This window comes from Brassica napus, chromosome A5, assembly GCF_020379485.1.
Source record: "Brassica napus cultivar Da-Ae chromosome A5, Da-Ae, whole genome shotgun sequence".
Taxonomy (NCBI): Eukaryota; Viridiplantae; Streptophyta; class Magnoliopsida; order Brassicales; family Brassicaceae; genus Brassica; species Brassica napus.
Genome location: NC_063438.1, coordinates 6,962,304 through 6,987,706, shown reverse-complemented (window position 1 = coordinate 6,987,706; position 25,403 = coordinate 6,962,304). Strand labels below are relative to the sequence as shown.

Sequence of the window (25,403 nt, the reverse complement as noted above, 5' to 3'; positions counted from 1 at the left end):
AAATCGAAGAGAGATAAATTTTTGTATACAAGAAATTCAACAAAAAAAACTGAAAACTGTTTTGCACTGTCATTTATGTTGTTGGTTATTCTTTATAATTATATAAAATTTAACTATTAAATTAAATTATACTAATGCTCTTTCCCCCCACCCCATGTGCTCTTAGCAAACGAAAAAAACATGCAATGATATTCAAAACCAAAAGGTACATGTACGGATGAACATAGTGCTAAGATGACATTCTCAAAAGTGAAAACAAATATGCCAACAACATATATGCACATCAATAATACGTACGTACGCGAAACATTTCTAAACTAAATATACGTGTAAGGCACACGAACGTACGTATATATATATTCGAATCATGTCTTAAACCGCAAGGCCGATGTTTTGCGGTCACGTTTGGCCTTCATCAGACCGCTCAAGACCTTAACATATCGACTCATCATACCTTTGAATTTAACACCATTTTCCCCACCTTGCTTCTTGACCACCACTTGCATCGTTTGCTTGATCGCTTCGTCGTCCCCGAAATGTTGACCTAGAGAGTTCTTATTGCTAACATTAGCTTCTCCATTTGATTCTTGCTCACTTCTCATCAGATTGTTCAAACTCTTACGATCAATCTCTCGGTCTTCGTCTTGCTCTAATTCTTTCTCTTGCTGTGAGCTTTGCGTGGACAGGACTTGATGTTGCATCTCGTTGACGAGACTTGAAGACCATGGTTTCCGGGTTCGTCTTGACATGCTCAGATCAAACCGTGGTTTGATCGGATTTACTACTTCACTCCCCATGTTTGATCATACAGAAAGATAATCGATTTCTCATGAGGAGACAACTATATATGAGGAGTAGCTAGGAGTAGGTGTTGGTCCATTTATTTTCCTTCTAAAATTAAATTGCTTGTCCATTTTACTCTGATTTCTACTGCAAGAGATGAGGTCGGTGAGTTTTGAGGTTAGTTTGCTTTATTAATAAATAAAGAAATGATTTCGATTTTGACACATATATTTAGTCTGTAATCTAGCTACATCATCAAATTTTCGACTGATTGCTTACTAGTATGCCTAAATAAAACACGATGGATATCATTTGAATATAACTGTAAACTTAATTCGAAAGTAATATATTATATATTCACTGAGTTACAAGTATATGAAGAGAAGAGAAATTACTTTAAATCCTATACTATGTCTGAAATTTTCAATACAAAAAGAAAATGACGGAAGAAGAGTGGTTAGAGAGAGAGATATCAATATGAAAGGTAGAATCAAAGCAACTTCACAAGTTTATAAGAAGTTTGGTTTGACAGGAGACCCAATAAACAAGTTGGAGTGTCAACACAAACAGAAGTGAATGACCATATTGATCGGACAGTTCATTTGTGCCCCCTATTTCAAGCATCGCCATGAGTTTGACATGTTATCAATATTTGTTTTCTTTTCTTTTCTTTTGAACAAAATTTAATTATACTCAAGTTTTGTGTGTTTTTGAATTTGACTTATGTCCAACCGTGACTATTGAGAATATTGATTAAGGGTCGGAAACCTAGAAAGTACATATATACCTTCCTTCGTAATGCGTATAGAGTTGCAATTTTAGAGACAACCCTAAATGGCTAAATCTACAAAACTTAAAATCTCTAAGAAAAATTTCACTAATCCTCAAAATGAAACACAAAAATAAGACATAAACATAAAGATAGAGGTGAGAAATCCTTCACTAGTAATTGTCATATTCATACGAACGAGAAAAATCTTGATCCAAAATGTAAGAATATTGTTTAGATCTTAAAACCCAAGTAGAAAGTAAAAAGCTTAGTTTTATAGAGAATACAAACTAAACATGTTAATCGAAGAAATTAGGTCAAAACATGGGTCAAGTTTGTCAAAATGTAAACATTGACTTTTATAGGAATCCAACGGTCACCGCCAGTGGCGGAGCCAGAAAGTTTTTGTACTGGGGTCAATTTTTTTTTTTTCAAATATATAATTTATAATCACGGAAAAACTATAAATATACTCCACGATCATTCATATCTTAAAACTTGTTTATCATAATTATTTACTATAATTTAAAATACTTTTGATAAAACAAATCATAAAAATTTTAGAAACTCATTACTGATGCGATATTGTATTAATACTATTTTTTGACCATTTTCATTGGTTGATATTTTTTTGCCGATTCAGAAACTGATCCATTAGTTAACTGATAAATTTACATAATCATTGAATCATAATCATTTTTAGTTTGGTAAAATAAAGTGGAAAGTGTATAACAAAAAAAATAGAAAACTTTAAAAATTATTCGGTCAAAAAAAAACTTATCCAAAAATTGCTTGGAGAACATGAGAGTTTTTCTTTTTTGCGTTGTCCAGAAAAGAAGTACAAATCCCTTTTTTCAAATTCACTCATTAATTTTAAATTTTTTTTTAATATTAGTTATTGGACCTAATACAATTTGGGTTTTATTGAAATATGTAACTAACACTTAATATAAAAACGTGTTTATTGAAATTTAAGCTAAAATTAATATAAATCAAATGTTTAACAAATAAAATAAACTTATTATTTTATATAATTTTAAATTATCTTCAATCTTTAATGTTTTGTGATTATATTTGTGAAATTATATTTTTAGTGGGGTCAAATTTTTATTTTTAATGGGATCAATACAAATTTTGTTAAATAAAAAAAAATTATTTTTAAAAAAAGTAGTGGGGTCAGCTGACCCCACACCTCCTTCACTGCCTCCGTCCCTGGTCACCGCTCACCCGCTGGAAATGACCACTGGGCGCTGGATTATCGGAATTTTTCGCAATGGTGATATATGTTCATTAATTCAGTCATAACTTTGGGGGTATATTTCCAAATGATTTTAAACTACTTTCATGAATTAGTTTTGATTGTTAAGAGCTTCACCCAAGTCAATTTTTCAGATATGTATTCTGGATTCTGTATATATATATAACCCCTTCCCTAGCTCTTCTTTCTCCTCCATTCCAAGTATCCATTCTCTCATAAACTCCAAGAACACTTAAAAGGATTCGAAGAGTATGCAAAAGTGAAATGCAACCTAAATACAATAAATAAACTAAAATGCATATGTACAATCATAAATGATGTAAAATGATGACAACGATAATGAGAAAGAAGGTTAGAAATGCATTAACTGCATGTATTAGCCCACAAAAACTGCCCATACTACTTTGGCCACGTACTATTAATGCATCTCAACAACTCGGTTTTGCTTTCTACACAAATCAAATTTATTGGTTGATTTTAAATGGATTGAGGCAGCTATGATGTATGAGGAAGGCCATATTTTAGATTGAGCGAGGACAGAAACCCCATATTTGAACAATTCTTTCTGTTGGTACATTGCTTTCAAGATTCATCAATTGTCATGAAACTCAAGGTGTGTGTGGATAAGAAGTAAAATTAAAAAGAACAGATTTGTTCGACAATCAATTTGTTGGACATTGGGTACATATATACAGTATTTGGGTTGGTTTGCATCCTATGTTAAACATTTTAAGATGAGTAGAGTGTGTATGTACTTTGTATATATGAACGACCTTAAGACTATTCCAATGATTTATTCTATTTTTTTTTCTAAGATAGAATAATTCTATAATATAGTTGGTTGTTGTTCTAATGTTACTCTATTTTAGAGTGGAAAATAGAGTGATGACAAGAAGAAAAAAAAGTTATCGGCAAAAAACCCGGATCCGAAAAACCAAACCGAACCCGATCCAAAAAAATAGTACTGAACCCGAACCGAAATTGAATAAATATCCGAATGAGTCTAAAATTTTGGTATTTAAAGAACTAAAACCGAACCCGATCCGAACCAAAATATTTTGGGTACCCGAGTGTATCCAAAATAGATTTATAAACCTATATATTAATTATTTTTTAGATTTAATGCATATTAAATAATATCCAAAATATATTTGATACTTTTAACTTATCCAAAATACTTGAAAATATATACAAATAATTAAAAGTAAATGTCTTAAATAGTTAAAGTATACTCAAAATACCAAAAATACTTAAAATATTTATTTATTCTCTATCCAAATATTTAAACTAAACCAATTTATATGTTAAGTTTAGGTATTTTGACATGTGTTATTCAAATTTATATGTAATATATTAATTTGTTTATAGATTTTGAGTATTTTAAAATATATAATGAATTTAAATTTTTTTAAAATAATTTAAATAGGTTTTCCGAACAGGAACCGAACCCCCAAAGATCTGAACCGAACCCGAACCGAAATTTAAAAATATCCGAATGGGACTGAAATTTTTGACTCCAAAAACCTGAAACCCGAATAGACCCGAACCAAACCCGAATGGGTACCCAAACATCTACCCCTAGAGTAAACCTACTTTTTACTCTATTATTGAGTGAAAAATATAGTACCATTGTACCACTTTTATTCTAAAATATAATTTATAGTGAAAAATATATTGAGTTGGAAATGCCGTAATGGCTTCATTCTCTATTTGTTTGGATAAAAAAATTATTATAGTTATTGGCACATTAATAAATGGTCTTTTCTTTACATTATACTATATCCAGCTAGGTGATAACCCGCGCTTTGTGCGGAATGAGATTACTAATTTCGTTATTTATAAAATAAGAAGATATTAGATCTATTTAATGTGCACATCGATTTGGTTTTAAGTTGGATTTTTTGGACTTTTTATTGGTCACAACTTATGTGTAGAGGTTTAGGATATATGAGTCATTATCAACTTATCGCAGCCATTATAGAAGAATGCTTAGGTTTTGCATTTAGGTTTTGAGTAAGAAAGATGGAAGACATGTGTCTTATATAGGTCTAAGAAACCTAATGCAAGTTACACTGATCACCTTAAACAATTTAATGTCATATATTTGTGCCTTGCTCAGCACTATCGATGTATATATTGCCATAAACCAAAGTTTTGAAATATATGCAAATCTCCTATCATCAATCAACCTTGCCAATCACTCAAGGTAGCAAAATCGATTTCAAAAACAGAGCTTAGTGTTTCCTTCGGTATAATAACAAACCGATTTTGAATTTTGGTTTAAAAGTGTTAACCATAATAATAGGGAAATCTCTGACTTTGAAAGACGATTTTTATCATGCCGAATGAAAGCGTTAAACCATAACAGAGCTTAGCGTTAAAACCATAACCATAATAATAGGAAAAGCTCGAGAATATAATATTTCTTTATTATACCGAAAAAACTTGTCATCATTAATATATATATATTGGTCATTGATTACATAGCTTCAAAGCTTTTATATACACCAAAACCTCAAAAACAACTGTCCTTGAACAAACTCAAGATTGTTTTCATATATATATCTATGATCTATCTGTTATATTCTTTGTGGGATTATTCAGCTTTCAGCTATATATGCTATCTAACATAGGTCTCTAACCTGTATTACATTGAAGATTATTATCATCAGAAAGCAAAGTTTGTTTCCCAAGATTCTGGTACACCATTTCATGGAACGACTCTCCTTGGAGCAGCTTCTCTAACTCTTGCTTACTCAAAACGATTTTCATTCTCATAACGCTCACATTCTTATTGTCATCACCATCAGTGTTGCTGGTTCTTTCACCAGTATGATCGGCTACACCTTATCTTAGTAATCTTGAGTCTTCTTCCACCTCAGGATCCACAAACGTTACTTTCTTGGTCTTACATTGAAGATTAACATCATCAGAAAACAAAGTTTATTTCTCAAGAGTTTGGTAGACCATTTCATGGAATGACCATCCTTTGAGCAGCTTCTCTAACTCTTGCTTACTCACAACGATCTTCATTCTCATAACACTCACATTCTTATTGTCATCACCATCAGTGTTGATGGTTCTTTCACCAGTGTGATCGGCTACATACAACTTCTCTTAGCTAGTAATCTTGCGTCTTCTTTTACCTCATGATCTGCAAACGTTACCTTCTTGGTCTTTTTCTTTTTCGTTGTTTTAGGGACAAGATAGTAGAGATGACCAGAGAGAAGCTTAACATTGGGAAGAAGATGACAAGCACTGTTGTTGTCAAAGAGAGTGTGGCCAGAGAACTGCGTAAGGATGTGATGCATCGTGAACACCTTTTCATAACCCTCCACTTCGATATAACTTTCCAAAATTTTGGAAGCTCAAAAACTTACGTGAAACATAAGAGTATCGACGATGTAAAACATTTGTTATAGCTTTTAATTAAAATAAGAAACAAAATTGTAAGGTGCTCTATTAAAACGACACGTCAGCATAAGTTTTGAATGTGAGAGCGCCATGTGGTGAAGGTAGCGTGAATGCATTAATGTCAATGCATGCTTTTTAATATATATATGGGATATCTCACATATCTCGGTATGTTGGTGCTTATAATGACAATCTCATAAAGTACCTCTTAGTATAAAATCTCCTTGAAAAGTACCTATTATTGCTGGCAAAATAAAATAAAGTAACCTATTATCACATCAAATCCCCTATATATTAATCATGGAGCATTACAACATGTGTTTTGTAGCTACGTGTTATCACGAGGATGATTTTTAGAATTCTTAGAAAAAAAAAAGTTGGTCTATAAAAACCTATATTATGCTTTTTATTAAACTAACAATCAAATTAATTATTAGTGTATCAAAGAATATTTTTTCTTTTCTTAAATAAAAGTTACAAAATTACCTAAATATGGTTAACATATATATGAAAATTAATGATTATGAATAATACATATTTGATAACAATTTTTGTATCCTCTCTCTTTTTTGTTTAATTTTATATTATTAAAATAAATTAAACAATCACATTAAAGATATAATTAAAAAAAATTAAAATTTTTCTTATATGTTATATTTTGATTTTTTATAAATGACTATAAATTACAAAAATGGTAAAAGTTCCACATTAAAAAAATTGTGATCAATGCTTTAACTTTTTTTTGTTCAAGCAAGATATAAATGATCATATATCGTAGGGGTAAGTGTTCAGATGCACGTTCGGATTCGTATCGGGTATTTAGGATATTTGGGTATTTCAGTATTAAGGTATATAATATGTTCGATATTTCTACATTTCGGGTTCCGGTTCGGGTATTTTATGTTTGGGTTCGGATATTTTGGGCCGGGTTCGGATATCTAAATTAATTTTGAAGAAAAATTAAATAATTTATTCATTATTTAATTTTTTTGTATTTAAAATATATTCTTAACTTAACTGGTTTTCTAATTTTCAAAAGATTAAACTTTTAATAGGTTTGGAGATAAAACTTTAAAAATAGAAAACCACTAATTTAGTTGTTGCTTTGTAATTTTAGATGCAACTTTTGTTAATGAAAGAAACAAGAGCTTGATATGTATTTTAAGTGAGTAGCAAATGATTTTGTCCATAATTATATGTATATTATCTAATTTTGAGCAATGTGCATTATTAATATAAATAATTTTGAATAAAATGAGAGGAGTAAACTAGAAATACAGGGTTAAGTATACTTATTTTTGGTTATCTTCGGATATCATTCGGGTTTGGATATTACCCATCCGGGTTCGGATATTACCCGTTTGGGTTTGGATATCCAATCTCTTTGAATTCAATAACCGTTTTGTATTTAGCTACTTCGGTTCGGATTTTCGGATCAGATTTAGATACGGGTTCAGATATCGGATAAAATGCCCAACTCTAATAAATCATATGAATATTAAGTTTCATTAATAGATATTCATATATATATATATATATATATATATATATATATATATATATATATATTTATTTATTTATTTATTAATATCATTTGAAATAAATTATGTACCATATACAAATATATAAATATGTTGATTTTAAAATTTCCAGTGAAAAATAATTGAGATCTTAATATTTTAATTTTGAAATTTGTATTGAAAAATCTCACATTAAATTTTTTGTGATTAATGGTTTAAATTTTTGTTACAGCAAATATACAAATGTTAAAAAATAATATGAGTAGGAAGTGTCAGTAATAAATATTTATATTAAAATATACTATATATCTATGTCAATATCAATAAATTTTAATTTATATCATATAAAGTAAATAAAATGATTGTTTTGATTTATTTACCAAAAACGTGATTGTAAATTAACAAAAGATATTGGTTTTAATTTATGTGATTACTCTAATGTATATACTTTTATGTATACAAATTTATCTTTTAAATTGGTGGTTTCTGATATCTTATTTCATCTTGAAAATCCGAGAAACACACTTTTTCAAATCAAACTGATTTTTAATTTTGGAAGCACTATATATATATATAATTTAGTCTTGATTTTTATTCCTAAAAAGTTTTTAATGAAATATCATGACAAGATTTTAATCACCTCCTTTTGAGTTTTTTCGAAGAATGAGAGATTTGATCATTCGTCTAATATTGTTTCTCCCTAATATCCTATCTAACTATTATAATTGTAAGAATGAGAGTTTTGAACTATTTATTATAAGTTTTATGGTTTATCATTTAATAAATCAAAAAGTTCTTAGTTTATACATAATTTACATATACTAGAATGGTAAAGTATTTTTTTTTGTCTCTATACTCTTAAGTAACTAGACCTCAAAAGCTTGATATATTAAAATAAGTCATTTGTTTTGTTGTTCTAGAATTAGATGATTTTTAGACCAAACTGGTGAATATATACTAGACATACATTTATATTTCGCGTCTGCACTTATATTCTATGATAGCTTGATATATTAGATATAAACACTAACCTGTTAATATAGTTTGCCGGTGATTTTCTTCAAAATTTTGATTCTTATATGTATTTGGAGTGGAACTAATTTTTACAGATGTCCATCTTTTAAATTGACACTTATGTAATTCACTGAATTCATAGACCAAGTTAAAAAAAGAAACTAGACTCATATCAATGCAACAAAGACGAGAACGAATGCACAATTTTATAAAGGTAAAAACTGAAATCACTTATGGGAAGTCAATAGTAAACAAAACGAGAGTAGAAAACCGAATCCCCTTTCGTTATTATTCAATCGATGTTGCCTATTTGGTTTTGGTGATTTGAATCACCCACAATAATTAATTTCTTTTTGTGCATATGAAATCTTAAAAATAATTGAAATAATATGTAATACATTAATTCTTCAACAACAATGATAGATTTAAGAGACCAACATTTATATACGTCATTTTATAATCGATAAAAATTGTAATATTGCAAAATATCAAAACTATTTAATAAATAAACATTATTATAAAAACTCACGCGGATTATTATCTAGTGTACTTAACCCAAAACATATTTACAAAACAGTCTACCACTATGGTTTGCTGTATAACCGAATGAATGGGGGCCAGATACCCTTCACTACTGCAAATAATAGTTCCCACTTCCCAGTTCTATCACTACTGCAAAACTAATTCCATCCAAATCCACAGTGTGCAGTTAGGATTTTTCAAAAGAAACAAAATAAAAACAATTATTATTTATTATTAATCAAATACGTCCTCGTGCTTTACACCTGCTACCAACAAAAGCTTCCTGCAACCTTCCAAATCTCCAAGACAGAGAGTCTTTTTAGCATTCTGACAAAACTGTCTGTTTCCCGCCATAGTAACCGACAAACTCTCCACACTCCCCGAGACATCTCTCTTGAGATTCCCCACTCTCTTCTTCCTTCTCCCAAAAGATGCTACCTTTCCCCGTCGACACACAATGGCCTCCCTCACTCCCGGAGTTCTCTCCAACCTCCTCGAACTCGCCGCCGGAAAAGTCATTTCTTCTTCTTCTTCTCCGCCGTTGTTGTCTTCGCACCGTTTCCCGCTCCTCCAGGTGATCGAGATCGTCCCCTGTCTCTCCGACAACCAATGGCGTAGCGAAAGATTCTTCGTCAAAGTCTCCGACTCTCTCCACGCCGCTTACGTCGCCGTTTCCGCCGCTGACGACGCCGATCTGATACGCTCCGACGAGATACAGCTAGGGCAGTTTGTTTACGTCCGCGGCGGTTTCCACGTGGAGAAAGGTTGTCCTGTTCCCGTCGTTCGTGGGCTTAAGCCGGTCTCGAAGCGGCGGACGTGCGTTGGAAACCCTAGCGATCTCGTCTCTAGCGACCTGCTTCTTGATTTTACTCCGGTCTCGGTTGATACGACCAAGAAGAAGAGGAATCTTGGTGGTGACACGAGGAGGTTGAGCTTGGACTCCGCGAGACGGAGCTGTTGGGATCATACTAGTCCTCCGGTGACTCGCCGCCGTGACGCAGCATTGCTTCTTTCTTCTTCCCCACGTCTCAAACCCAAATTGGTAACATTTTTCATCTTCTTCCTCTGTTTCTTGTTCATTAAGTTACTATCAATGGTCTGAGATTTGATACATGTGAGTGAAACCAAACACCTTAGTTCTGAGATATCTTCTTTTAGATATGCAGCAACTTAATATTGTCTTCAAAGTTCACAATCTTTCTTGGTTTCTTGTTCTTTAAGTTACTACTATGGTCTGAGAGATTGATACATATGAGTGAAACCAACAACCCTAGAATTGACAGACCTTAAACGTTACTTATTTTAGATATTGTCTTCACTATTTACAATCTTTCTTACTTAGATTCTGATGATTTTTTTGCAGGTCTTGAGTGATAAGAATCTGCCAAAGAATGAGTCTCCATCAAAGCACCTTAACTGTGAAACCCCTACCTTAAGAAATAGAAATGTGGTTAAGCCTGCATCACCTATATCCATAGTCAAGTCTCCAAAAGATGGTATCAAGCCGTTGTCAAAGGCAGTGACTCCTACAGTTGCGTATTATAAGCTGCCTTCAAGTCACAGGACTTGGTCTGACCAGAGAATCTCATGGACCGGACTCCCCAAAACCATTCAAGTTCTTGGAAAGGTACGGTTTGTTAATCAAACTTATTAGCGACTCTGAGAATCAGTAGTCATGTGTTTCTTCATTCTCTTATTTTAGGAAGTTTCAACAAATAGACAAGTAGCAGTAAAGGCCGCAGTAAAAGCACTAGAGGAAGCATCTACCATGGAGTCTGTTCTGCTCAGTTTACAGTATGTTTTTCTCTACACTAACAGGCTTCTTTTAGTTTCATACTAATCTAGCTTTTCCTCTCCAGGTCCTTCGCTGAACTATGTGACTCTTCTAAACATTTATCAGCGGGACAAGTTGTGCGACGGTTCTTGGACATCTACCACAGTACACTGAACACATGCAAAGCAATCCATCTGTTGCTTACTCAGAACAGAAACAACGGTTCTTGTAGATCAGCAGCTATGAAGAATGCAGCAGCTTGGGTTCAAGACGCGGTAGTGACCGGTTTTTCCCAGTTCAATTTATTCAAAGAGCCTGGAAAGCAAGATGAAGCTGCTTCTCCCAGAGACCAACATCACTACATTGTTATTCATAACTCCTCTGAGAAACTAAATCCCAAGGAGACTACAAGTCCAAGAAACCAATCTTACAAGGGTGTTAAACTTACTTCAACGAAACATCGTTCTGTTTCTTCTGAAAGAAGCAACTTAGAAGGTAAAAACAGGTTAAAAGAGTCGTTGAGTTTAGCTGACGAGCTACTTCGAGTTTCAAGCCAATGGTTCTTGAAGTATTTGGAGAACTCTCTAAAGAAAGGGTCGTTCTTAGTGAAGAAGGAAGAAGCGAATGGGAAAGAGTCACTGGTAGGCCACCTTAAAGCAGTAAACTGTTGGCTTGATGATCTGATCTCAAACAGAGGTGAAGTCAGTGAGAAAGTCGAAGATTTAAGAAAGAAGCTGCAACGGTTTCTACTTAGACATATAGAATCTGCCATTGGAGAAACAATGTAACACAATCCATCAGGACTATTTCATTTGTTAGAATTTAATGTTAAATTTGGATTTATTTAATTTCATAGTTGCAGAACTTTGAGATTCTTTAACATTTTTAATTTAATATAAATGTGTGTTTCATAGTTAAATCATATATATTATCTGTTTCGAGTTATTTAATAAAATGATAATCAAAATAATCATTTTAATGAAAAGTAATTTTATTCTATCATTTAGAAAATATGAATCATGTACTTGTTAATAGACAAAGATTATGCATTAATAAATTATTATTATTATTATTTTTTATTACTTTTTAATCATGTATTATATATTTATATCATATATATATTATTTTTTAACTATAAAAAATATATAAAATGAAATCAGAAAAATTATAAATTTATATTAATATTGTTAATTGATTTAATCATTTGTATTAATTTAGGTTGAATTAGATTAGTTTAAATTGATTTTAACTGATTTAAACCATTATGATCCACTTAAAATGAATTTTAAGAAAATTGTTGGACAAATCTCCCAAAACTCATTAAACAAATTTGTATGACCAAAATAGCACATAAGGAAGAAAAAAACCAAAATGTTTTATTAAAGAACAAAAAAAACTAAATTACTTTTAAAGAGTAGTACATTTTATAAAATAAAATATTTTGAAAATTATTATTTTAGATTTTAAACACAATTTCATTCGTTCGAGACACTAATTCAATGACAATTCCGTGTGAGAATTTTTCAGAGATTGCAAGATAATTCAAACTCTCATGTTTCTTTGTAATTTTTAAATTTATATCCAACAATTTCAGTTTCTCTCGAATTGGTGAAAAAAATAACAAAACTTTAAAGAATCGCTCACATTTTGATAAGTCAAGAACGATGCGCCGTTTTTACTGGACAAACGACACGCAAACTAACATTATGCCATGTGTGTTGTTTCGATCAAACCAAACGACGCAAAGAGTACCTCCGTACTCCGCCGTTCCGATTATGCCATGTGTGTCTCGAAGCGGTGGGCCTCCGTACTCCGCCGTCCCGATTTCACGGAGTTGTTCTTCACCAAATCTTTAGCTCGGCCTCTGCTATATTTCGCTTGCCGCAAAGATGATGACAAGGCAGTGCTATTTTTCTCCACACCTCTCGGAAAACATGAATGGTTCAACCATATTTACAAATTACCTCGTAGGTGGAATGATGTAGTTGGAGAGAAGATCATACATTTTGTTGGAGTGACGGCTACAAATGAATTTGTTATGTCTCCCTTCCATCCATTTCACCCTTTCCATGTTTACTATTACAATTTAACAAGAGTTGAAATCCAAGGAATGGAAGCGTATGATAGGTGTTACGGTGTTCGCATCTTAGTGAAGCATGTAGAGGACGTGGAGCTTATGTAATTGTTTTAGGATTGTTTAACCGAAAGCTGGCTGGCTCTTCATTTCTCATCTTGAGGATCATGTTGTCTTAATTAGAGCACTTATCTTTACTCTGTTTTTGTGTGTTTGTGATAACGTTTTCAGTTATCCGAATGAATATTCTCAGTTGTCTACCATGATGTTCATCTTTTCTAGAAACATACCATCCATCATCTTGTTTCAGTCGTTATGGAGCAATGATTGTTCTAAATTATGTTCTTCAAACTCTCATCTACCAGTCACGCCATGTTATTTGGTGATCCTCTAATCTACTTCCTGACTATAGCTACAAATTGCTTCACATTTTTTATATTGGACTTAGGTACGTACTTTGGCACATTGTAATTGGAATCTGTCTGCCTTGTTGTCCTTTGTTAATCTGATCTTGTGGTTTACGGGCCAATACATGTATGAAAGTGAGATTAGTTTGCTTTATTTTTGAAACATATGATTTGTGTTGTTACTACTATACTGAAGGAGGCTAAGGATGTCTTGTATTCATTTACGGAAATGAGTCGATCCCTTTCTTCATCAGTTTACCCTCGTTGTGATTTTGTTTCCATGTAAATCAAATTTTTTTATTGCGATGGCGGCATTGAACAAATGGAATGAAAGCTTTTTTTATTCTTGCAGCTGATTCATGGGAAGAATCAAAGAGATGGTTCGTTGGAATTATTCCGGCGATAGCAGGGTTACTCCTTCAGTTTCCATCTTTATTAGCACTTTCAAAATCAAAACAGGTCTCGGCTTGTTAGATCCCCAACACATATCAGCTATCTTCATATTCTATTCGAAGTTCTGTGTTCGTTCTGGTTCTTCGTCTTTTTTCATTATTGATGGCAACTTCCTGATTATATTCTTTTTAGGTTAGAGGCTATTGCAATATGTATTTGTAAGAGTAGTGACCTGGTCTTATATGAAGATGTAGAGTATGTCTCCATCTATGGATTATCACTTCCCTTACTTCTTGCCTGCGGTTTCTTTTGTTTGTTTCCAGTTTGCATTAGAGGTGCAAAAGACCTTTCAGTCATCAACTATGATAATTTTGTTTACGTATGTATGTGATCTCTCGCTTTGACTTGTAAACTTTTCCTAACAGTTAGGCTTATCAGGTAAACTTTTGCTGTAGTAAAACATATATTTTTTTATTCATTGGCTAGCATTTTTTATTCACGGGTGTTAAAAGAGTCGCTGAGTTTAGCGGAGGAGTTACTCCGAGTTTCAAGTCAATGGTTCTTTAAATATTTGGAGAACTCACTGAAGAAAAGGGTCCTTCTTTGTGAAGAAGGAAGAAGCAAATGGAAAAGAGTCTCTTCTTGTCAGCTTTTAAGCAGTAAACTGTTGGCTCGATGATCTGATAATAAACAGAGGTAAAGCCAGTGAGAAAGTCGAAGATTTAAGAAAGAAGCTACAGCGGTTGGGGAAACAATGTAACATAAGGGCTGTTCGTTTGGTTGCCGCAGGTACCGGCGGCAGCGGCAGCGTCAACATTCTGCGTCAATAATCCCATTATATGGAATTTTCTATTTCAGTAATTAATCTGACAACAGTTTGATGAGAAAGATTTGTATGCAGAGTACGGTATATAATAAAAATCTTATCATTTGCGCATCCACATTTGATATTGTTGCTCTTCCTCGGCATGAGCGGTCTTGACTCCCCCTTAAACATGTTCTTGATTGTTTCCTGCGGTTTGTCTATTGGTAAAATATCTGTTTTCAAGAACGAAGAGAACCCAAAGTAGATGAGTGACCCGCTGGAGTTTAGAGACCATTTTTTTATATTTTAAATTAAGGTAAATCTGGGAAAAGCTCACCAAAAGAATCTTTTGCAGAGAGGTTTAGCAGAAGAACAAGGCTTGGCTTCTCGTGGCTCATAGCCTCACTCTCTGCTACTAATTGAGTCAAAGCTTCTTCTCTATCTGTTTCTGACATCTTTTGTTTGTTACCCTTTAGGTGTTGTGTCTTGGCTACATTGAATTTTCTTGGGTTATCTTTCCTTGTGTAATTAGTTGGTTTTATTCTGATCTTTTCTCGTAAAACGTTTACTAAAAGAATACAATAATCACACCAGTTTGAAATGTCAGTTTGTTTTATAATTACATATTATTATTACACATTCATATATCAAGGTAGCTACAACACTCGAGTAATGGACAAAAAAAATCATTTGAAAGCCTAAAGAAAGAAACTACTTGGGTGTCACGGCAAAAGAGAGCTAGGGTCAAAGAATAAACAAAGATGAAGTCACATAGCAGAGCTGTTTTCCAAGGAATCTCTTATAACGGCCACTCTATAGTAATGGACAAAACCAAAAAATCAAAACACCAAAAAACCAAAAACTCAAAAAAAAAAAAAAAATCATTTGAAAGCCTAAAAAAAGAAACTACTTGGGTGACACGGCAATAGAGAGCTAGGGTCCAGAATAAACAAAGGTTAAGTCACATATATAGCATAGCCGTCTTTCCCAGGAATCTCTCATTGAAACCACAGCCGGAGCTCGAGGTCCACCCTCGTCGTCTCTCTGGGTGATTCCTGTGACGTCTCTTGAACATCTTCAAGAGAAGCCATCTCGGTGCGCACTGGAACCAATGGTATATTTAGGTCCACGGACGGCCCCAGCCGATCGAGGTCCACCGTCGTCGTCGTCATCGTCTCTATGACTGATTCAAGTGGAGTCCTCCTATCATGCCTCTCTTGTTCAGCTTCGAGAGGATCCATCTCTTCAACCAATGGCATATTTAGGTCGAAAACCTCGGAAACTCTTGGTGGAGAAGATGGAACACAAAATCGAGGAGTTCTACTTCTCGTTGGAAATTTAGGAAGTCGCCTGAGTGCCACTTCACATAGAGATAACTCTCTATGATAGAAGGCAAAATAGAGCTTCGTCCCATCTTGGGAGTGGAATGACCATAGTCTAAAAATCTCCCTTACCTTGTCGTTGAGCTTGGCACCGCGGACGACGTTGTTCCATCCAGAACACAAGGCGTAATTGGGACAGGTCATATTCCATCTCCTTAGTTTAGCATTCCATTTTCCACCATCGGATGCAACCACGATCACAGCAACACCTTTGTTACTACTATTATCTCTTTGATGTTCATCTATGAGGTGCAACTCTTCCTCGTTCAAGAAGTCCATCTCCACTATCTGCTTAAAAGGAATCAAGAGACGTCCTTGGTTTGCGTTGACATCAGTCTTCTGAATCATCTTAGCAATCACCAGCTTCGCGTCCACACCCTTTTCTGTTATCATCAGATTAACCAGCCATTCCGGTGTAACCCCTCTCTCTGGTTTGACCGGCTTTTTTCCTCTGACCGAAGGCTTAACTTCCCTAAGAGGCTCAGCTCTGATGGGTTCTTCTTCTTCTTCTGCTTCTTCTTCGGAGCGTTGATCATCATCAGCATCTGTCACCATCTTCATCGAAAACTAAAGTAGGATTCTCTTTTGGCAATCTCTCTGAGATAATTAATAACAATAAGAAGATAGGAGTATGGAGGCTGATAGAGGGATGAGTAGCATTGCTTATATAAAGATTTTGATATAAGACTAAAGAAGACCTTTTCCTAAGCGGACTCATATAAACTATAGTTTCCTTTGTCCTATTTGTTTAGGAAGACAATCTCAATTCTATTAGAAGTTGCATCTTTGCCAAACGATTAGTTGTAATTATCGCTAACAAATATATAAATTTTATCATAATTAAACTAATCTCAAGAGATCCTTGGAGAACCAATCATATTAATTTGGGTGGCGTTGTATTAGTATACTTACTTATTTGACAAATACTCTATTATTTTTATTTAGTGAAGTTAATCTGAAATATAGATAATGACTAGAGTAAGTAGAGAAAAAAAAAGTAATTACTTGTTTGAAAAGAAAATAGAAACACCTTATAAATCGTATAAGACACGAAAGGTATTCGTCAGAGAGGCTTGGCTTATAATGCTACCATTTAAGTACAAGTTACATTTTCTTTTCTGAACTGTGTTAATCCCAATTTTCTGTCTGTTTATCCACTAAGTATTATTTATTTACTACACTGAATTGCTTGGATAATATTTCCTTTTGTAATTGGATAAGCATGTAGAGAAAGAAGCAATCGGTGTGCCAGATCTTTTCAAAAGTAGTTAGATCTAAGTTGAACAAGAGGATTGAATGCTCAGTCGAAAGACACAGAATCAAGCTGATATATTTGAGAGATACACACCATAATATACGCTTATCAACATTCTCAGAAATAAGGGGACAGGAAAGAAAAAAAGTTCATGACAGTATATCGATCCAGTACATAACACATGGGATAAGACCAGTTTATACAATGGTTGTGTTGGATTAATGAAATACACAATGGTTGTGACTGAATAAATGCGTGCCTTATTATATTGACCCATCTGAGAAGAGTAAAGCCAATCAATGTTACCCTATACCAAAAATTAACACGAAATTCGTAATATACTTTATGAGGATTACACATCTTACAGATATTTCCATAATCTCTACACAATTCACATCTTATATGACATTTAAAAAAAAAAAACTGTATGAGCATTTTCAAAGCCAAACTAAAAAAACTCAGATTATGAAGTCAAAAACGCTGCACCGTTTTGTCATGTACAAACGACACGCAAACTGATATCATGTGTGTCGTTTCAATAAAACCAAAACGGCAGAAAGTGTACCTTTCATATATATATTTACAGTCGGATGGGTTAATTAATCATACGATTGAAGAAGCAAGTGTCCTCCCTCGAGCCATGAATTTAAGGCGGCACAAGGTCTCAGAGGATGCTCAAACCAGACGCAGCTCACTACTTACTTCTGACGAAGGGAAGGAAAACCAGAGAGGTTGTGTCGTGATATGTAACCCTAGCACGAGACAATCCTTCACTAAGGAAGAGAACTGGGTTGAGAAGCTTTTTAGGGTATGATCCTGTTGAGAAACAACACAAAGTGTTGGCAGTGACCTAGCAAGATTATTTAGGTGAGGAGCATCAGATTCTCACATTAAGAGGAAACGGGAATTGAATGCATCAATGGTATTTTGTATTATATTGCTAGGGTTTCCAATCTTGTTGATATGCTAGTTTGCTTTGATGTCAGATCTGAAAAGTACAGCTTTGTTACCCTCATGGAAAGTGGAAAGTATGGTAAATTGGCTTCAGTAAGGTGTTCTGCGACCATTTTACTTTTCTTAGTGGAACAAGTACAAGTTTAGAGATGTGTATTCTAGAAGACCCTGAAAAACATGAATGGTCCAAACGTATTTTCAATTTACCTCCTATGTGGAAGGAGGCAGCTGCAGGGGAGTACTTAGGCTTTGTTGGAGTGACTGCTACAGATGAATTTGTTATTTCACCGCTCTTTCCATCTGACCCTTTCTATGTCTACTTCTACAAATTCGTCAAGGATGCTATAACAAGAGTTTAAATCCAAGGAATGGGAGCGTTTGATCATGCTTTTAGAATTCGCATATTTCTGAACCATGCCGAGGACGTGAAGCTTATGGAACTGTTTTAGGACTTTGTAGTGGATGCTGGCTCTTAAGTTCTTGTCTTGTATATCATGTGGTCTTAGTTCTAGAGCCTTTATCTTTCTACTGCTTTTGTGTTTTTGTTATAAGGTTTTCAGTTCTCGGAATGAATATTCTCAGTTGTCTACCATGGTTTTTCATCTTTTCTAGATACAATGGTACCATCTACCTCTTGTTTCAGTGGTTCATGCACTATGTAGCAATGATTGTTATTATGTTTTTGAAACTCTTTTCTACCTCTTACCCTAATTAATTACACTTTCTGATTAGAGCTACAAATTGTTTTACTTTTGATACTGGACTCAGGTATGTACACTGGCACATCGTAATTGGAATCTATCTGTCTTGTTGTCCTTTGTTAATCTGATCTTGTGGTTTACATGTATGAAAGTGGGGTTGGCTGTATAGCTTGCTTTGAAAATTGTGTTGTTACTATACTGAAGGAGGCTTGATGATGCCTTGTATTCATTTCCGAGTCTCAAGACCTCGACTGTCTCTCACTAGGAAGCTGTGGATTGCCCTAGTTACGCAATTCCTGTATATTTATCGAAGTTCCAAGTTAAATTTCATAAGGTTATTTACTGCTTTTGTGTTAGTCTATATTATCAGGTAGGACAACAGAGTTGTGGATTTTTTCTGTCAGATAAAAAGAAAATATGATCGATACAAATGGGGGCTTTAACAGTATCTCGATCAAGAATAGTATTTAGATGTTTGCCTTGGTCTTAAAGCTTGTCAAATCATATTTATGGTTGTGGAACTTAGAGAACCCATCAGGCATCCCATTTCTTACTCTTTGACATGATTTAAGACTATTCAAGTCATTTGCTTGCAGCTGGTGGTTTAGGACATTAGGTCATGGTGTGGCTCATGCTGTCTTCTTTTGTTTAAGCCTTCTTAACAACATAGTGACCATACTATATTATTAGTGTTTTTGATCCAAAAATGGTGTTTATGCTGGTGGTTTTGGTTGAATCAATACAATAAAAGAATCTAAGAATGAGAATTAGATTCTTGAGGTTTAGGAGAAATCTTAAAAGAATCAAATGAGAAAAAGAACATCAAGGGACTTTATTAATCAAAGATTACATTACAAGAATGATTTCTAGTGTAAAGTGAATCAAAGAATGCATAAAATCCTTATAGGATGTGTTCTAGATCTAAAATGGAGAAGAAGAGATCCTTTGATAAAGAGAGTTGTATCTCTATTTATACAAAGAAGAAGCTAGGGCTTCATAGTAAAATGGGTCTAGTTTATTGTCTAATGGACCTTGAGTTAGGATGTAAATCCACCCCCAACAATTAGCTTTTTGACTTGTTGATTGAGTCTCAAGTGGTTTGATTTTTGTAGTAGACTAGTTATACTTATGTTGTAGTCTTACAGCAATCATTTCTCTTGCATCTGTCACGATCCACTCATTCTCGATGATAATTAATTTCGAAGGGTACGCAAAAGGGAACAAAGTTGTTTGGCCCCCTTTTCAAACAATGAGTCGATGGTTAACTCAGGACAGGCTCTTGCCATGTACATTCTGAGTATGCAGACATCCCTCGGTATCAGTGATATGTGTATGTTCTATGGTTTCTCTTGCATTTAAATTTTTGTGAATAATCAAAAAAAAAATCTTCTATGATTTTTAATTGGAATGCCAGGCTTGTTATTGTCATTGACTAATTCATCAGGGTGCTGAAATTTATATGTATTTTTTTTTCACATATCTTGATCCGCAAGGAAGGATATAATAAACTAATTAATACTTTTGTCAAAAGTGTTTGTTTAGTTAATCATGCTGGTGAGCTGTAGAGACTTTTATATATTTATGTTGTGGCCTCATCTTTCTGAGAGAAACCTGCAACTTCACCCTCTCAAGAATCAAGAAAACAGAGCAATGGAGAGAAGGGAAGATCTTGAGACGATTTTAGCCTACTTGCCGCTAGTGATTCAGGATTCTTCACTGTCTTGGCCGTCATCGCACTTGGTGGAGGTTTTAGAAGCTTTGACCAAAGGACCGAGTCACAGCCGAGTTGACTCGGGACAAACTCTGTCTGATACCATCTCTGACATGAGACAATCTCTCTCTTTGACTTCTCATCTTTCTTATTCAGCACTTCAAGACTACGCTCTCTTCTTCGACGAGGTAATATAGTAGGAAAAAAAAAACTCAAAAGTCTTTCATTATTTTTTCAGATTGATTTGAGTGAATAATGTATTGCTTTGTGTAAAGTGGGCCTCAACTTTAATACTTCAAGCCCTTTCCCAGCCCAGCAATGAAACCTGCACAAAACCAAAGGAACGTTAGTTTCCTTTTATCAAGAATGTCGGTCAATGTTTTCCCAATGACAATAGGAAAATATACAAAGCTACAGAGGACAAGGAATACGTGATCCAGTATATAAGAAGGCCATAGGTAAAGGTTACAATTATCCGATACAAAGCAAATAACAAAGGCATAGAGAGAGATCAAGAGCATAGCAAATAAGTTCTTAGAGTTCTTAGTTTGGTTATCACACTTGTGATCTCTATTATTGTTATTGTGAAACTTCTTTAAGATATTGAATAAAGAATACGTTTGATTCATAAAGTTATTCCAAAGCACAAGTTGGATTGAATTCCTAACAAGTGGTATCAGAACAATCCAGGTTAGATTGCAGGTGCTTAAGGGATGGGGAAAACTAGGATCGAAATTGATAGGTTCGAAGGAACCGGAGATTTCTCGCTGTGGAAAGTTCGTATGATTGCTCACTTTGGAGTCCTAGGGCTAAAGGACATTCTAACTGATGAGACCCTTCTGTTGGATCCACCAAAAGAGGAAGCAGAAGGAGATACGAAAGTCACAGGAGATGGGACTACGGAATCAAGCTCAAAGATTGATCCCGTTAAACTTGAAAAGTCAGAGAAGGCCAAAGACCTCATCATCGTCAACGTAGGTAACCAAGTTCTACGGAAGATCAGCCATTGTGAAACCGCTGCTGCAATGTGGACCGCATTAAACACGCTGTACACAGAAACCTCTTTGCCGAATCGTATATACTTACAACATAAGTTCTACACGTTCAAGATGAATGATTCTAAGGACATAGATGCAAACGTTGATGATTTTCTAAAGTTAGTAGCAGACCTAAGTAACTTGAACGTGGATGTCTCAGAAGAAGTTCAAGCTATCCTGTTACTAAACTCAATGCCGCGTATGTATGATCATCTTAAGGAAACTCTCAAATATGGCAGAGATACTCTCAAGATCAATGAAGTAACAGGTGCCGCAAGGTCAAAGGAACGAGAGTTACTTGAAAGTGGAAAGCTTTCAAAATCACAAGATGAAGGACTATACGTGGAAGACAGGGGAAGATCATCTAATAAAGGAGGAAACCGAAACGGTAAAGGCAGATCTAAAAGCAGGCATGGGAGATCTAAATCAAAGCCTAGATACGATAAGAACAACAAAGGATGCTGGACATGCGGGAAGGAAGGACATTGGAAGCGGGAATGTCCTGAAAAGAAAACGCATAGAGCTGCAAATGTAGCTGAAGAGCCTAAGCAGCCATTTGTACTAACAGTTAGTACACACGATGCCGGTTCAGAATGGGTCATGGATTCTGGTTGTTCTTTCCATATGACACCCAACAAAGACGTTCTATTTGACCTAGTCGAATTTCAAGGAGGCAAAGTTTTGATGGCAAACAACACTCACTGTGACGTCAAAGGGATTGGCAAGATAAGGATCGTGAGACCCGACGGAACCGTGGTTATTCTTACAGATGTAAGATATATGCCTAATATGAGCAGGAATCTAATATCCTACGGGATGCTAGAACGAGCAGGTTGCAAATACGAAGGAGAAAACTTCATGATACGTTTCTTCAAAGATGGGAAAGAGATTTTATCCGGTAAGTACCATGAAGGATTGTATTACTTGCAAGGAACAGTTATGAAAGAGGAGGCTAATGTGACACGAGCGGACGTGGACATGACGAAGATTTGGCACTCCCGGCTAGGGCACATGAGTTTAAAGAACTTAAATGTGCTTGTAAAGGAAGGATACTTGTCTAACAAAGAAGTAGATAAATTGGAGTTCTGTGAGACTTGCGTTCTGGGAAAATCTCACAAGCAAAGCTTCTCTGCGGCCAAGCACACTTCGAAAGAGGTCTTGGAATACATACACTCTGATTTATGGGGTGCACCGTCTACTCCGGATAGTCTAGGAGGGTGCAAGTATTTTATAAGCTTCATAGATGACTATTCTCATAAGGTTTGGATTTACTTCCTAAAATCCAAAGATGAGGCGTTTAGCAAGTTTAAAGAATGGAAGGAAGCCGTGGAAAATCAGATCGGGAAGAAAATCAAGTGTCTTAGAACGGATAATGGATTAGAGTTTTGCAATAAACAGTTTGACAAATTTTGCAAAGACTCAGGTATCAAAAGGCACAAGACTTGTCCTTACACACCGCAACAAAACGGTGTGTCTGAAAGGATGAATAGGACGATCATGGAAAAAGTTAGGTGTATGCTCGCAGAAGCAGGATTGGGTCAAGACTTCTGGGCAGAAGCTGCATCAACGGCTGTCTACATTATAAATCGATCCCCTAGCTCAGCCATAGACTACAGACTTCCTGAAGAGATGTGGACAGGAAAGAAACCTGAGTTGAACCATCTGAGGCGATTTGGTTGCTCAGCGTATGTCCACACGATCCAAGAGAAAACAAGTCCAAGAGCGTTAAAAGGCATCTTCATGGGATATCCATTTGGAGTTAAAGGATACCGTGTTTGGTTACCCGAGGAAGGCAAATGCGTTACAAGTAGGAACGTGGTGTTTAATGAAGAAGATTTGCCTAAACACTCGGAAACTAAAAAGGAACAGGAAGAAAGTAAGAAAGGGATCAGAAGAGTTACTTTCAGAGAACCTCTAATCGAAGGGCCTAGTTCCACAGATGTAGAGAAGTCACCTGTTCAAGGTGGAGCTTCTGAAACTGAAGAATCAGAAAATTCAGAAGAAACCAGTTCTGAAGAAATAGATGAAAACGCAGAAACCGAAATCGAAGGATATATGCTCGCACGAGACAGAGTGCGAAGACAAATCAGACCTCCTTCTAGGTATGAAGATACTGATTTCGCAGCTTATGCGTTAGCCGCATCTGAAGAGATAGAAATCGACGAGCCAAAGTCATTTAAAGAAGCTATGATAAGCAAGAAAAGCAAGTTTTGGAAGAACGCTGCCGGAGATGAGATGGACTCTCTTCAAAGAGCTGGCACATGGATACTGATTGAAAAACCCGAGAATGCAAAAGTTATAGGCAGCAAATGGATCTTCAAGTTAAAGCCTGGAATACCCGGAGTTGAAGAACCGAGGTATAAAGGGAGATTGGTGGCGCAGGGATTTTCTCAAAAGGAGGGGATCGACTACAATGAAGTGTTTTCACCTGTAGTGAAGCATGTGTCGATCAGATTGATGTTATCTCTCGTGGTTAATAAAGATTATGAGCTGGAGCAGATGGACGTTAAAACAGCTTTTCTTCATGGAGATTTGGAAGAAAGAATCTTAATGAATCAGCCAGAAGGATTCATAAAGAAAGGAGATGAAAATAAAGTCTGTTTACTAAAGAAGTCTTTGTATGGATTGAAACAATCTCCAAGACAATGGAATCTCAAGTTTGATTGTTTCATGAAGAGCCAGCGGTTTGTAAGAAGCAAGGAAGATCCATGTGTTTACATGAGAAACGTGAACACAGAACAAGCCGTGTACTTACTTCTATACGTCGACGACATGCTCATAGCTTCGGGAGATAAACAAGAAATCAGAAGCGTCAAAGAGAGTTTAAGCAAAGAGTTTGAGATGAAAGATTTGGGAAAAGCTTCAAGAATATTAGGAATGGATATCATAAGAGACAGAAAGAAGGGAATTTTAAAACTGTCTCAAGAGAACTACTTAGAGAAGGTTCTGAAATCATTCAATATGACTGAAGCCAAGGCTGTGAATACGCCTACCTCAACTCAATTTAAACTGAAGAGTCTTACGAAAGATCAAAAGGAAGAAGAAGGAAGCTTCATGGCAGACATACCGTATGCAAGCGCGGTTGGAAGTATAATGTACGCCATGGTCGGTTCAAGACCTGACTTAGGCTATGCAGTTGGACTCATTAGCCGCTTCATGTCAGAACCAGGAAGAGAGCATTGGCTAGCAGCAAAATGGGTTTTACGATATCTTAAGGGTGCTAAAAGAAGGTGTCTAACGTTTACTAAGCACTCAGAGTTTAGTATTCAAGGATTCTGTGACTCGGATTATGCTACTGACCTTGACCGAAGAAGATCAGTTACAGGATTCGTGTTTCAAGTTTGGGGAAACACGGTTAGCTGGAAATCAAGTCTACAAGACGTGGTAGCTCTTTCAACGACTGAAGCAGAGTACATGGCTCTTACTGCAGCCGCGAAAGAAGCTATATGGTTAAGAAGATTATGTGGAGAGTTGGGGTTTGAACAAGAAAGTGTTAAGATTCACTGCGATTCACAAAGTGCTATAGCCCTAGCAAAGAATCATGTTCATCACGAAAGAACTAAACACATAGACACTAAATACCACTTCATAAGAGACGTTGTAGCAGAAGGCAAGGTTCACCTTTCTAAG

The 25,403-nt window shown here is 35.1% G+C and overlaps 3 protein-coding genes across 3 annotated transcripts; 1 reads left to right on the top strand and 2 right to left on the bottom strand.

The window, feature by feature from the left end:
- Window positions 1-170: 170 nt before the first annotated feature.
- On the bottom strand, window positions 171-895 carry BNAA05G11100D. The gene has a single exon (XM_013896929.3). It carries the CDS (start codon window positions 795-797, stop codon window positions 366-368), a length of 432 nt encoding a protein of 143 aa, XP_013752383.1. The 5' UTR covers window positions 798-895; the 3' UTR covers window positions 171-365.
- Window positions 896-8,887: 7,992 nt separating this feature from the next.
- Window positions 8,888-11,927, top strand: LOC106453593. The gene is made up of 4 exons (XM_048780795.1): window positions 8,888-10,322; window positions 10,644-10,907; window positions 10,983-11,074; window positions 11,140-11,927. Exons 1-4 carry the CDS (start codon window positions 9,738-9,740, stop codon window positions 11,840-11,842), a joined length of 1,644 nt encoding a protein of 547 aa, XP_048636752.1. The 5' UTR covers window positions 8,888-9,737; the 3' UTR covers window positions 11,843-11,927.
- Window positions 11,928-14,887: 2,960 nt separating this feature from the next.
- LOC111216005 (B3 domain-containing protein At2g31720-like) lies at window positions 14,888-17,617 on the bottom strand. The gene has a single exon (XM_048780793.1). It carries the CDS (start codon window positions 16,674-16,676, stop codon window positions 15,732-15,734), a length of 945 nt encoding a protein of 314 aa, XP_048636750.1. The 5' UTR covers window positions 16,677-17,617; the 3' UTR covers window positions 14,888-15,731.
- Window positions 17,618-25,403: the final 7,786 nt, after the last annotated feature.

Excerpts from the sequence above, each read along its gene's own strand:
- LOC111216005 (XM_048780793.1), bottom strand. The coding sequence starts at position 16,676 with ATGAAGATGGTGACAGATGCTGATGATGATCAACGCTCCGAAGAAGAA.
- BNAA05G11100D (XM_013896929.3), bottom strand. The coding sequence starts at position 797 with ATGGGGAGTGAAGTAGTAAATCCGATCAAACCACGGTTTGATCTGAGC.
- LOC106453593 (XM_048780795.1), top strand. The coding sequence starts at position 9,738 with ATGGCCTCCCTCACTCCCGGAGTTCTCTCCAACCTCCTCGAACTCGCC. Across the intron at positions 10,323-10,643 it reads CACGTCTCAAACCCAAATTG|GTCTTGAGTGATAAGAATCT; the intron begins GTAACATTTTTC and ends ATTTTTTTGCAG. Across the intron at positions 10,908-10,982 it reads CCATTCAAGTTCTTGGAAAG|GAAGTTTCAACAAATAGACA; the intron begins GTACGGTTTGTT and ends CTCTTATTTTAG.